The sequence below is a fragment of the Balearica regulorum genome, chromosome 27 (genome assembly GCF_011004875.1).
Source record: "Balearica regulorum gibbericeps isolate bBalReg1 chromosome 27, bBalReg1.pri, whole genome shotgun sequence".
Lineage (NCBI taxonomy): Eukaryota > Metazoa > Chordata > Aves > Gruiformes > Gruidae > Balearica > Balearica regulorum.
The window spans coordinates 6,034,559-6,048,873 of NC_046210.1; the positions used below are offsets into that span (position 1 = coordinate 6,034,559).

Sequence of the window (14,315 nt, forward strand, 5' to 3'; positions counted from 1 at the left end):
TAAATAAGATCCTATGCACCAGAGTTTTCATCTAGCAAACACAGCAGCCGTGGGACCTCCTGCAAAGGGCATCATACCTCTTGGAGATTTCCATCTTCATCATGTACAGACATGGTGACTTCTACATTCTTGGGAGTCTTCTTCTTCCCTTTGTCAAACTCCCCTTGTATCAGGGTGACATAAATGTCATTTCGAACATCACCTAAAATTCACAGCACCTAATGAGTTGCTTTTCTCATACAGACAGTTGTACAGGTTAACATTTAACATCCTTGGGTACCATGTTATCCTCATCTCCTTCTTAGCCTTTACTGATACCAGCTAATTAACGACACCCAATATCACACTGTTTCATCTTCATCTCAAATTATACAAAATCTTTAAAGTGTACAATTCTCCTTTTTATAAACCTCTGTCTCTATGTAACTTTTTAAAGTGTAATGAGCTCTCTCAGGCTAAAGCCTCTTTGAATTGATTAAACAGAGCAGGGTCAGACCTATATGCAACAAAAGTGTCTCTGATTAAATAGAAATTTTCTTCCAAAAAAATACACACACTATCATTTTACAATATAAGAAAGGAAGCTTATGTTTTCACTTCCTTGACAACAAATGAAAGATCGACAGTAAACTTCAAGAAAAATTAAAACAAGTTTTCAGATAGCTTTAAAATAAATCTGTTCATAGCAGAAATTCTGTAGTTTAATCTGGCTCTTCCACTCCACAGAAGTGTAGAGGCATAAGGGACCTACCAGGAAGGATTATCTCAGGGAATCCCATTTTGCGAGCCACAGCAGTTGATCTGTCTACAAGGTGGGAAAAATCCTTTTGAACCTGTGCTAGATCACCAGGAAGCAGTTTCAGGGAGACCCAAAGACCTAAGAAAAGAAAGGTAACACTTTTACTGAAAAGAGTACAAAACTGTGAAATTTAAGCCTATGTTAAACAGAAAACCATTTCTTCACGTGATCTCCATGCAACAATACCTTAAAATATCCCAAGCTGGTTCTCAGCCCAATTCTCTGTCTCCGTAATATTGAGGAAGACCTTACTGGACAAGCAGATTCTCTTAAGTACAATAGAAACTTTCCAAGATGAATCTGCTAGCATATTTGATTAAAAACCAGACACACAAGCAAGAGCAAAATAATCTTGAATAACGCAGTTTAAACCCAGAGCCATTTAGAAAACACAATCAGCTACGTTTACCTAAAAATATTTTGTGTCCATATAAACAGGTTTATCGTAAAAATATTACTTTACTAGTTACAAGTCATCAGCTAGAGAAGTTCATTTCACACAAGTAAGAACAGCTCCTGGGTTTTTTTGGGGGGATTTTCTTATGTGGGGTTTTTTTTTTTTTTTTTAGTTCCCAATATGCTGGAATGACAACCATTACAAAGACCATATGTTTGGCTCAAGGAAGGTAGCAAACTCCAGTAAACCTTGATCTCTGGACTTTCACAAGCCATTTATTTTCCTTTGTAAGCAAAGGGGAACCCTTCCTCTCCACCAAGTTTCTACAAAGCTTCTCGTCCGACTGCTTTACCTTGCCCTTTATGATTCACTTCCTTCGCAGCAATGACTTTGTTGAAGACAGAAGTGAGTGGCTCATTTTCTCCGATCACATGGGAAGTTATCAGTGGGGACATGATTAGCTGTCGCTGTCTGATGTACGTTTCCATGGCAATCCTGGGAAGAACAACAGAGACCAGGAAGCAGACAGACTAACATCAAACACATGCAAGGAAAGGGCTGGCCAGCAGCTGACTGCTTTCCAAAGAAGTATTTTTTTTAAAGGATTCCATGGGATATTTTTTTGTCTTCCACTCTTCATCTGCACAAACCCAATGGAAATACATTTAAACTCTCATACTAGGAAATACCTCACCGTGCTAGCTCAGGCTTAGGATAAGTAATGCTGACCTAAAGACTCCATGACTACATTTGTATCACACTGAAATAGCAGCCTTCAAGACAACCATCATCAGCTCTACTTTATTCTTGTCTTCTACCCACAGATTGTGAGAACAAGCCCAGCTATGGGCTACCATGCAGGAACAGCTCAGCACATGGAGCCTTGCATTCCCATCAGATGGGCTGAGCCCTGTCTTCAGGCGTGCCTCAGAGCTGTCCCTAAGAGACTACATAATTAACTGGTGATGACTTAGCATAATTAACAACTGCTGTGAGATCACACAAGTGATGAACCTATCCCCAGTCACAAACACATCTATTGAGCTTTGGATCTTGAACCCGACTTCACTCCTGTACCCACATCATCAATAATGAACCAAAGCATGTACAAAACAATGACTTCACAGGCTCCCCCTCCTTGTAGAGGTGTCCAGATTGGGATCTAAACTCAGCCTCAACAGAAAAGAAAAATGGAACAAGAAAAAGAGATAGCAGACTAACATTATTCTGCAAAGGAAAAGACACCCTTCCTTCCAGCCTGTCAGGCTCTGAAAGGGTAGGGGGGAAAAGCCAAACCCCCCACACACTCTCCTCTGAAAACACCTTGTAATAACATACAGCTACACCAAATGGATTGCTATATTTAAGGCTGTAACAACGTGGCTGAGTCTACCCAAACGAGCTTCATTTGAGTTACTGCCATGTGCTGACAAAGTGAGCAATCAGAGCACGCGCAACACACAAGTCTAACCAGCAACACACAAGTCTAACCAGCAACACAGAAATGCAAAACACATCGGGGCTTGAATTTCTTTCTCAGAAAGAGGGAGAAATCCCTTTCCTATTGTCCTCTGATTCACCCTTACAAGGTAATCTGGAAAGTTAAGAGGCAGACAATACACAATAGTGACAAGGAGGAGTTGTGTTCTCCACGTTCAGGTGTTCCTGAAAAGATTGCCTCTCAACCCCCAGTAATTTTGAAGGTCATGTCCCCCAGGCCCCCCAACATTATTTTGCACTGTGGTGCTCTTTCTTACCTCTTATCAATTGCAGCTGCATTGCCAAAACCCCCCAAGCAATTTAGCCTATCAGGCAGACATGTAAATCACGGGGACAAAGGCTCCAGAGGACTGACAAAAATCTTCCTTCAAAGAGCTGACTACTGCCATAAGCTAATCTATTTGTAGAGACCTTGGTACACTGCCAGGCTCCAATACAAATTTGTCCTTCTCCAAAGGACAACTGCTCTAAATAAGCCAGATATGTGATGAATTCTGAAGTCCAGTACTTACTGCTGAAATGGAATAAAATGTTGCTTTTCCTCATCATCCACCTTTCCATGTATGATATCAGTTATGTCCATCACTGCAACAACACAAGTTTGTCACATAGTTTTGCCAAGTTGCTAAAGAACACAGAGAGAGCTTTCCCCTATCAGAACGAAAACAACAGTTGCTTTTTTGGGGCCAATGCCACTCACAACAGCAACAGACAGCACCACTCATCTTGACTTTTTAACAAGCACCTTTTCACTGACGTGCAAGTCAGCTTACGGTAGTGAATGTGAATACGCTCTGATAAAACATAGCTGGGACTCAGGCATTTCAAGGCAGAGGAATTACACTTAGATTTCAAACGCTGATTATTTCGAAATTGTTTTCCGCCACAAATTTCAAGCAAGTCTCTTCACAAGAGATCACAGGAATTGAAGAGGAATTGGATGTCTCATTCACCAAGGCTCCTTTAAAAACTCCAGCTTTATCCCATCAGTCATGAGGAGCAAATCCCTCTCTGATAAAGATCTGAAAAGTCCACTGCACTAATGGCAATGTGTTATCTTTTTAGGGGGCGACAAAACAACACGTGAATAGTAACAGTATTTCATCTTCATATGCAATTTTCACGAAGAGGTCTCAAAGGGGTACTATATGCAGCTCAGTGTCAGCATCTCTGGCTTCAAAATAGAGATGCTGACATGAAGAGGTTAGCAGGCTTTGTTGACATAAACGTGTATTTTCTGATTTCGAGCCCACTGTCCCATGCTATTTTCTCCATTGACTGAATCTGTCATACCTGCCACACCAAAGGGCCTCCGCAGTCCACAGGTATGTTTCTTCCCATCTTTCAGCTCCATATGCCCCACCCTCACAATTTGACACACCAAGCTGATTTTCGGTCTGATCAAGTCAGAACTGCTTAAATCCTAGAAATTATTTAAAATAAAGTTATATCCATCTGCTTTATGAATAGAAGAGAGGAGGACAGAGAGAGTAAAACTTTTTTGTTAGATTGTACACATACATACAAGGAAATTATTATTTTTTAAAAGGTAAAACCAGTACCCTTTAAGCCCTTGGGAAAAAACAACATATGACAAAAACGCTAACAATTTCCACACATCACATTACTCTTTGATAACACATCCCAGCAACAGCACTGAAAGGAGAGTAAGTGATGTTAGTTGCCAAAATACTAGATCCTCATGACAAGGCAGTTATTTTGTGCCACCTTTGCTACTTGTCAGAAATTATTCCATTCATGTGCAATTCTTCCATTAATATCTTCTTGCAAAGAAGAGGATCAGCAAAGCAGCGAAGAACAACTATGATCTCGAGCCTAGATTTTTGGAACAGTTAGGCTCCAACAGAGACGTGCCTAATACAATTTTCAGAAATGCATGGGTAAGCAACACCCACCGACAGTACTATCGCAACATAATACACCTTTACTACTGCTTTGGATTGACATATTAAAAACCCACCACTTTTCAGAGGCATTCCTCTGAGGCTGCCTATAAGATCTTAAGTGTCCGTGAAAACACCCCAAAATGCCACATGGCCTGCCTCTGCTGGGTGGGGAGAGGGAAAGAACCCAAAACTCAGATGTTTGCAGCCTGAGGGAAAAATTTCAAGGATGTAAATATAATAACTTACAGTAAAGACTGCTTGAAGGTTATTTAGTTTCTCAATTTCTTTTGGCATCCCATTACTGCCCCAACGAACCAGGTAATTTTCACTGCAAATAAAGGAAGAAAAAAAAAAGATATTACATAAATTAGCACCTGACATTCCCATTCCCTGGACAAAAGCTCAAAAGTGTTTTGATCTTTTAGGAATATTTGATAAATTCTGCCAAAATCTTCTATCCCAAAGTGACTCTGAAGTGACTCATCTCAGTGAGGGCAGGCTTGATGTGAATGAGTACTCTCAGTATGTAACTCCAATTCCATGTCCACACCTGATAACTTCAAGCGATGGAGACAGAGGGTGCCTGACACGTACGTGCTTCCTTGATAAAGTTCTTCATATCTTCTCCTACCAGCGCAAGATGCCCAACTCTTAGGTATGAACTTGTACCGACTTGACAGCAAACATCAGGCATAGACAAGATTTAACAGGAAGCAATTAATCAAATGCATCAAGCCTAGTGACAACAGTAGGGAAATTTAAGAATATCAAGAGACAATCTGGGATTTTGACTGATGTATCACAGAAATGGCCAACTTTTAAGAAGTGGAGTGCATGGGCTCAGAACCGTGACTTCCTACCTCATCTGAAAATAAATAACCCTCTTCCAAATCACCACCATGGCAGCAACCAACAGAACTGAAAAACTTACCTGCTGGATCTTTCTTTCTAACCTCTACTGGCTTCTTTAGAACGATCGCCATGATGACAAAAAAAAACCCCTACCTGATGAATTTGGAGAGATCAGGATCATAGAGGCTCATTAACAGCTCTGCATCTTCTCCAATATTGCAGACAAAATTCTTGAAGTTTACATACAGGCTATATGTATGCGTTGTGTTGAATATTGGCTGCCCTCGGAGGTCCAAATTCTGCTGCAGGGACTGCAAAGGAAAATACTCCCATCAAAAACAAACACAGAAGAATTTAGTTCTGCTGCCAAAGCAGCACAATATCCTCAAGAGGAATGTACAAATACAGAGGGCAGTAGTTACTTGAAGAGCACAAAGCCAGCGACAAGAGACGTACCTTCTCTTCCTGGATTCTTTCATCAATCCTTTTGGATGCAGTTTCATGGGACTTGAAGAGAGAGATTGTGCTGGTTTCATCCGGGTCCAAGATGTTCCCATTGTCATCTCTCACAACCAGGTCCAAACCTAGGATCCTGAGAAGAACGCAACTCATGAGGACGAAAGAAGCAACACACTATTTAAGAAGCAAAAGGTGACTGAAGGAGCACAAGCCACAGATCAAACTGCAGACTGCACTAGGCAGCCAATGCACACCAACTCCATTCCTCATAATAATCACATTGCTGGTTTTCCTGTCCCAAAATACTTATCCCTCAGCCTTCATTTTCCCATTAAAGGGAAAAATAATTACTTAATTCTAAGATGATATCTCCTTTGTTCTTGCTTAAAGGTTTTTTGGTTCGGTTTTTTTTAGAAAAGGTATGTATCTCTATCAGGCTTATAGATTATGGCTAATTATTATTCTTCGCCATAAGCTTTCTCCTTAATCGACTTATTTAACCTGCATCAAGTCTGACAGGCAGATAAATGAGTTCTGGAGACAATTCCTGTTCTGTACAAACCTACGAAAGGTAGAGTTTTGGTGGCCTATAGAACTGTATTACTCAGTTGCTGATAAAGCAGTTTAGTTCATAACCAGCATCCAAATCCCAGCTCCAGCTAGCCAGGCACAAATTGTGCTCCACGGGAAATATGATCATGTGCCAGCATTTCTGCAGAATTAAGACAGGTAAGGTTTCCTGCCAAGTCAAAGAGATTGCTGGCATATGAAGAACCAAATGCTACATGCCCACCTGCCAGGCTGGTCGTGTTCTGATGGGAACTGAAAGCTGTAATTATCCCTTTTCCAAGGAATAATGTAAAGACTAATTCAACATTCCCCTTGTGTGGTCATTTACACCATTTTGTATGGATAGCCATCTAGAGCCTTTATTGGGATTTAGGACTCTCCCCTGCCTTCAAGACATAGTTTGGAGTTTACCTGTTGCCATAGTCAATCTTAGCAGTGACTTTCTTCTTGAGCTCAGCTAGCTCATCTTTGGGAAGGGTCCCCGACAGTATCTGTGACCGCCATTCTATCAGGCTGTAAGTCATTTGTTGGACATGCCGAAACTGTGTTGTCTTGTTATCCTACAGGAAAAAAGGGACAATTCTGAGCTAGTGATAGCCTGAAAACGACAAGGTCAGTAAGCTTTTTGAAATGCACTCAATTGAATCTACAATACAAGTTGTATTTAACTAAAAATATCTCAGAAACTGGCACCATATGACACTACAAGATTAGACCCATGGAACTAATTCTCCAGTACTTTGGTTTAAGTGCCAAGGTTTAAGTGCCTCAAGATTTGGGGTCTTCACCATTTCCTCAGGACCTTATTTCAGAAAAACCCCACAGACCAAAAATAGACTTCTGGTGTTTTCCAGCACTTAAAAGTGCTATAATGGGTGCTTTTTATATATGGGACAGAGAGATGATGTTAAATCATCGCAATTGTATTACAGCTGATCGAGACAGGCATACCAAGTTAATTAATATACAAAGGCTCTTTCTCCTTACCTCTGCCACTCTTGGAATGTGTAACATTGGGCAAGTAATTTTTTATGCATGTTTCCTCCCATTTGTTTTGCCTATTTAGATCATAAGGCTCTGGGGCAAACACTTTATTTGCTTTTAAAAAGTCTAAAGGGTGATACCAAAACATAATAAACAACAACAGATGACCAACACTGAAGCCCACATAGGCTTTTTTTCACGTATGTTCTTCCTATCACTTTCACCAGCCTAAAGAACTCTTCAGCCTTTGTTACGTATAAAAAAGGTCTCGTCACCGGAATACAACACTAACACCACAAACAACATGGTTAATCGGATTCTCTGCCCTCACCACTGTTTACAGTGTTAGCAACTATGTTTTAAAGCCAGAATACTAAGCAAATTCAATTCATAGACTCATTTTCAGGGCTGCCTGCTCTATCCCATCATACACTCAAAATCCATTACATTAAAAAAAGAACAGCAACAAAATGCAGTGATATCTGGGATACACTGCTTCCCTGCCAGTATGCACACTATATTTCAAGGTTTGTATTCTACCCGCTGGTAACTCATGCATAGGTTGTCATGTCCACGTGTGACCTCCAGACACGAGTTTCATGGAAATCGGAGTAGCTCTGTGGAAACACAATCTCCCTGGCTAGTGTCTATCAACAAATAAGGCTGAACATTATCTGCTCTTCAGAACACTTGTCATTGTTTATGTTTGTACAGAACTTAATGCAACACAATCTTGACTCAGCCCATGCTTTTAAGCACTACCCCAGCAGTAGTTGCTCAGAACCTATCACACCAGAGGCTGTCTAAAAATGCAATAAAAATATCACGGCTGGATTCCCAGCCACCATCTCCCCAATCTACCCAGGTATTTGCTCGAGTTTGCTGTGGTCATTGCATTTTCATCTTTTGCTATGAATGCAACATCTGTAATTATAAAGCACTGACTGAACAGGTCATCAAAACCTGCTCTGTGAAGAGTTTCCTCCTGCCATTTCCACTGTTATCTTTAATTAATGAAAATACTTCTCATACTATTTACTGGTTCCACCCTGGTAAAGTTAGTCACACACCTATACATCTCTTTCCTATAGTTTCAGGCTTCAAGGCTGACCCTGTAATTAAAAACAGTGGATAGCTAGCTATGTGGTAACCTACCATATTTGTAGCAATACACATCAGATAAGTAATTAAGCCTTTAAAAGTGTCAGCTATGCCATTTATAGCGTTCAAAAGGGAACCCAGGCCTCATCCTTTCTTTACCACTGCACAGTGAACCAGTTACTAGGATGATTCTGACTCACGCTGTCATTTCTGAGGGAAGTGCCACAAATCAAAAGACATTAAACTTTAATCTACTGGGACAAAGTTTACGGTTATGCAGCTCAAAAATTACTCTCAAGAGGTTTTTGCCTACACCTTACCCAACAGCTAGTGGGAATTGGCCAATGCTCCATGGCTGGTACATTCAGGCAGCAGCTGACCAGCGTCAGCTTTCTGTATCAAAGCTGTTTGTGTTTAACTACAAACCCCAACTGCTCCCACACAGCAAAAGGAGACTCATTAAAATTATTTCACCATTCTGGTCTCTGCAAAGAACATGAACGATGTAAATTATTCATAATTTGCCCCCTGAGAACACAAATCTGAAGGGAGTTACAAATAGCCATCTTCCTTTTGCTTTGGGTGAAAGCAAAGGGGCTGATGGAAGCTAGATGAGTCTTAGTTCTTATAAGGAAGATGTTAGAGACATAGTTAGTAAACAAAGAAAAAAGTGTGCTCTTAACTCATGTTAAAACAATTACAAAGAGAAGGCAACTTGTGTTAGCTTTCAGGGAAATACAGAGCAGATCTCAATTTGACAGCTAAACCTGTTATCTCTACAGCTGTTTACATTAGCTAACTCCTATTAACTAAACGAAGTTAAAAACTCTCACCCATTTTTATATTTATTTTGCTGAAAAACAGAAATTAAAGAAGTGAAATGAAATACTGCCAAAGGGGAAAAAAAATCCCCTGTATTTCCTTTTTCTCCTCAAATACATCTTTCTTTAGCTTTTTTTTTTCCTTTTTATACATACAGCAGGGGAAAATAAAATAAACTCAAATCCATTTCAAACTACAACATTTTCCAAGACTATTTTAAGACTTATATTGGTTAAGCATAGGAACATGAAAGATTTCAGCTCTTTGGAAAAATAGATTCTGAGGCTAGGATCCTAAAGTTATTCAGAAGAAAAGGGCCTGAACAAAACTCTCTTTTCACACAGTAATAACGTCACATACGGCTTCTCATTAAATTAAGAGGGTGGAACAAATTCTTGTGGTTTCATGGTGCACAAACAAAATGCACTTGTGGCCTGGTGAAATTTTCAATAGGAAAGCTTGCTCTGGGTAAACTGAATGGTTAGACCTAATTTAAAACCATTCTGTCATCTTAATTAAAATCTCAGAGCACATACCACACAGGCTGAACTCCCTACTAACTGAAGAAAAATCAAGTTTGACTCTCTTTAATGTGCCTTAATGATCACCTTCAAAAGAAGGCAATTCATTGTGAACTTCAGTTGTGTTTCTTTGGGCAAGAATACACCTACCTCAGCAGAACCGCCAAATCCACATGTTACCTTGGCTTCTGACTTTTCTGAGGTGACTAGCATATGTGCAGGCTACTAAACAGGTTTAGTAGGTGAGAGGTCCTCCCCCCCCCCCCGCAAGAACTAAATATATTATGTGACTTCTGACAAGTCAAATCTTCGTCCACCACACATGGCCCTAATTCTCTTCCCATCATTTGTCTATGTTGCCTATTTGAGCTGTATGCACTCTGGGGTAAGAATCAACCATTCTATTAAGAACCTACAAACCCTAGAACTACCTCTATTAAGTACCTAGAACCCCTAGAAAAACAGGGTTCACGCTCGTTAAAGGTTCTGTTAAAACAACACCATGGTTTCTCACACAACTGAGAGATCCTGCCCTCATACAGTCAAAGCAGAAACTCTTATTTTACTACTGGCCTGTGACACACACATGGTCCCAACCAGCTGACATGACGCCGAGTGACTTGTGCCAGTCAATGCTTCATCAGTACTGTGTCATCACACAGTTATTCACGTACAGTGAACACTGCAGAGGGGACTAGACCGCAGTTCTGTCTGTAATCACTCAGCCTGTTCAGCGGAGAGTAGAACATTTTTAGCTCTTAAAACTGATTTTACAATAACGATAGTTTTACAATTCTGCTTAATGTTCTATTCAAAGCACCCTGCAGAAAGCTCAGTCTCATCTCATCTGAGGTCATTTAATAAAATACCGACCACTGAAGAAAACTTACCACATATAACTTGTGCCAGATGACTGCCCATTCCCTGAGGGTAGAAGTGAGTTCTTGTCCAAGGGGCAATTCACTTGGAATCACTGTTTCATGTTGTCTTAAAAAAAAAAAAGAAAATAGAAAAAAAGATGTTACACTCAAGATTAAAACTGAGTAGTAAAACATCCTTTTTTGATAAATGTGTACACACAAATTTCAGAGGGCTAGATATTCACACAATTCACTCATGATGCCAAAATTCTTAAATTGTTCAACTGGTTCTCCCACACACACATTCACATTCATTATCCATTTTTAATGCAAACATGTTTCAAGTTTCTTTCAGTCTTGCTACTTTCAACTAATCTATTTCAGAAACATAATGCTAAATAGAGAGAAATTAAGTTTGGAAGAATGACCACTTCCAAGAGTAACTTGGTCAGTTACTAAAAAACCAAAACAAACAGAAGGGAAAAAAAAAGTCTCTTCCTTTGCAACTGCTGTTTTCCTCTCAGTATAATGATCACAGAATCAGCTCTAAGAATCAGATGAGGAATCATTTCCTTAAATGTTTTCCAAGACAGGAAGGAAACCACACTCCTGCTGGCTACTTGGCTGCAAGCAGGAGTGTGTTATGACTTGCAGGAGTCCCCAGAGGAGCTAAGAGTAACTTGATTGACCTGGCTCACTACTAACTTGTCTAGCAGAGCTTTCTTATTTTTGCAAATATTATTCTCCTCCACCTATGCCTGCAACTGTTTCGGTATGTACAATGCTCTGGGGGGAAAAAAAAGTTATGCAGCTCTAGAAGTCTAGCACAGATGGTATGCCCTGCTGCACACACAGGCCAGTAGCATTCATTACAACCACCACTACTTAGGTTGGGGGTTTTTTGTTTGTTTTTGTTACTAAAAGAACATCTCAAGAAGTGCCAACCTACCCCCGGTCCTTCACGATTGCATCTTTTAAATGGATATATGTTTCTGGGAAAATGCCCTAAAAATAAATACAGAAATAAAATAAATAAATCACACCATAGGATATGACATGAGAAAAGTTCATTCAACAGAAAGCAGGGGAAGGGGTAAAAGCATGATCAGCAGAAGAGTAACTGTGACTGATGTTTACTGTTTACCTATAATAGAAGTGTGTGAGGTTCACCAGTCCCGGTATTACAGGAAAAAAGACAGTAAGGAACATCAGTTTGCACGCTTGAGCACTACATTTGATATTAGCACCTCAGAGAAGCCAATCCCTTGCTTCACTGTAATGACACTCACCTTCCTCTATGAAATACTGTAAACTCTTGCAAACCATCAGTCATACTCATTTGCCCTTGCTACAAAATATTCCAGGAGTCATTTGTCAAGTTGCCCTGGACCTGTGGCTCTCTATAAAAGCTTACGAACACACGACAGCATTCACAGAAATTCACCAGTCCCAAGTTTCTGTTATTTAAGAGAAACTTTCTAGGAGTGCTGTAATCATTTTCTATTTTATTTCATTCCCCTTTACAACTGAAAAATGGAGACTGTGAAGGATGTTACCACACGAGAGGTGCCAGGATTCCTACAGGAAACCAGATTTCCATGCAGTTTTCAGACCGGTTTCACAAGCTTCAAGAATTTTGGGTGAGATCCACACATGCAATATTTTTAGAATATTTTCCAAGTCAAATCAAAACTCTAATCTTACCATTACGTAACTAATGCTGGACACGTACAGGTCCAAGACCATAACAATAAAGCAAAGTGCATGCAGATATGCAACAGTTATTTTTGCCAGTTCAAACTACATTATGCACGCTTACAATGAAGGAGTACCCAGTTAATGGTTCTGAAACATTTACCTCAAGGGCATTTATTTCTATCACTAAGGAAAAGGACACAGTGATCAGGAGACCTGCACAGTATTAAGACAAGAAACACAGAAGAAGTGTAGCTGATTACTGCACCGGATGGGGTCTGGCAAGGTGTGAAATAAAAATTAGAGTTACTGAAAAGTGAGGTCATACCTTCTTAGATTTATTACGGAGTGTGTATCCTCGGTACCAGCCTGTCAAAGGGAAACAAAAATCTTTATTTTTTCCTGTCTACAGCAATTAAATACACACTGTCATTCTCACAGCGTTTCTACAACATAAGTCCATTGATCTTGTTCATTTGAGATCTGCTATTGCGAAGACACCTCTGCTTTGTTTGTAGGAGGCTTGATTCCTAAGAGTAGGGTAGAAGGGTGTGTCTTCCTACCATGAACTCACACCCTGGCTTCTACTCTGCATATCCATTTGAGTTGTACTGATAGGGCTCAATGGAAAAGCAGGCCACTCCATGCTATACGTTTTCAAAGTGACAATCCTTGTTCCGTAAAGCTTACAAGTTACACACACAACACAGAGCTAATGCTGTAACCATTTGACGTATGAGGCAGGGACACAGCCATGCACACAGAACGACCAGTCCAAGGTCACAGAGCATGTACCTGGCTAAGAGAAATATACTCAAGTGTCCCAAGTCCAATTCCACTCCACCCCTTTGAATTTTTTTTTTTCTCCTATAGAACCACCGACTGGTTTGGGTTCAAAGGAACCTCAAAGCCCATCTAGTTCCAACCCCCCTGCCATGGGCAGGGACACCCTCCACTAGCCCAGGTTGCCCAAAGCCCCATCCAACCTGGCCTTGAGCACTTCCAGGGATCCAAGGGCAGCCGCAGCTTCTCTGGGCAACCTGTGCCAGGGCCTCACCATCCTTACAGGAAAGGATTTGTTCCTCAGATCTCATCTAAATCTACCCTCCTTCAGCTTCAGGCCATTCCCCCTTGTCCTGTCACTCCATGCCCTTGGAAAGAGTCCCTATGAAGTGTATTTTCATCAAAATCATCTCATAGATTGTGCTTAAGTTCCACATTGTATAGGTCCTTTATTTTCTTCTGTGACTCACTCTAAAGCCTTCCTTCAAAGGAAGGCTGAAAGACAATGTTTTATTAGATAAGGCAAAAAAAACCCCCAACCCTGAACTGCTTGCCCTGGTACAGGTATTGCTTCTCAACATCACCTTGACAAGGCCTAGTAAAGTATAAGATACAAAGTAGTAACTGATCCCCAAGACTCAGAAGCAGATGCCACTTTCAGGTGTACCTCTTCAGCACCTGGGGTTTGATCAGCAGTTTGAAACACAAAGGTATGAAAAAATTGCTGTATTTCTTACATCCTCAAGCAAGCCTTGCTGAATGAGCAGACAGGATAGAACCATAGCTGTGGGCAAGTCACTCTTGCTCTTCTCCCACCACCCCATGCCGTGTGAGATGAAGGGGTTGTTCTCTCCACCATCACCTTCGTCATTGGGCTTGGCTATCTAAGAGCTGTGCATGATCAAGCACTCTTTCCACTGGGTGCCTGTTCCTTGCCATAAGCAACAATCTGCATCACCATCAATCCTCCTGAAGTTCCTGTACTGGAAATAACAAACTAAACATTTCAGAAGAAGAATCTGCTCTGTTTTAAATGCTGATGCACAGATGTAACATCCCTTGTAT

General features: G+C 40.6%; 1 protein-coding gene across 11 annotated transcripts in view; it reads right to left on the reverse strand.

The window, feature by feature from the left end:
* DOCK5 (dedicator of cytokinesis 5) overlaps positions 1-14,315 on the reverse strand; it is an 86,777-nt gene that overhangs the window by 48,441 nt on the left and 24,021 nt on the right. For 9 of the 11 annotated variants that reach the window (XR_012832588.1, XR_012832589.1, XR_012832590.1 and 6 more), the window contains exons 3-14: positions 12,796-12,836; positions 11,722-11,777; positions 10,803-10,899; positions 6,896-7,044; positions 5,912-6,047; positions 5,609-5,766; positions 4,850-4,931; positions 3,990-4,119; positions 3,209-3,281; positions 1,549-1,691; positions 752-877; positions 78-202 (exon numbers count right to left, since the gene is read on the reverse strand). Coding sequence is in view for 6 of the 11 variants with exons in the window: in XM_075736648.1 (XP_075592763.1) it covers positions 78-202; positions 752-877; positions 1,549-1,691; positions 3,209-3,281; positions 3,990-4,119; positions 4,850-4,931; positions 5,609-5,766; positions 5,912-6,047; positions 6,896-7,044; positions 10,803-10,899; positions 11,722-11,777; positions 12,796-12,836 (1,316 nt within the window). In the remaining 5 variants the exon portion in view is untranslated. Of the gene's footprint in view, positions 1-77; positions 203-751; positions 878-1,548; positions 1,692-3,208; positions 3,282-3,989; positions 4,120-4,677; positions 4,765-4,849; positions 4,932-5,608; positions 5,767-5,911; positions 6,048-6,895; positions 7,045-10,802; positions 10,900-11,721; positions 11,778-12,795; positions 12,837-14,315 lie in introns of those variants that run through there. The other 2 variants (XM_075736650.1, XM_075736649.1) reach the window with 1 other exon arrangement.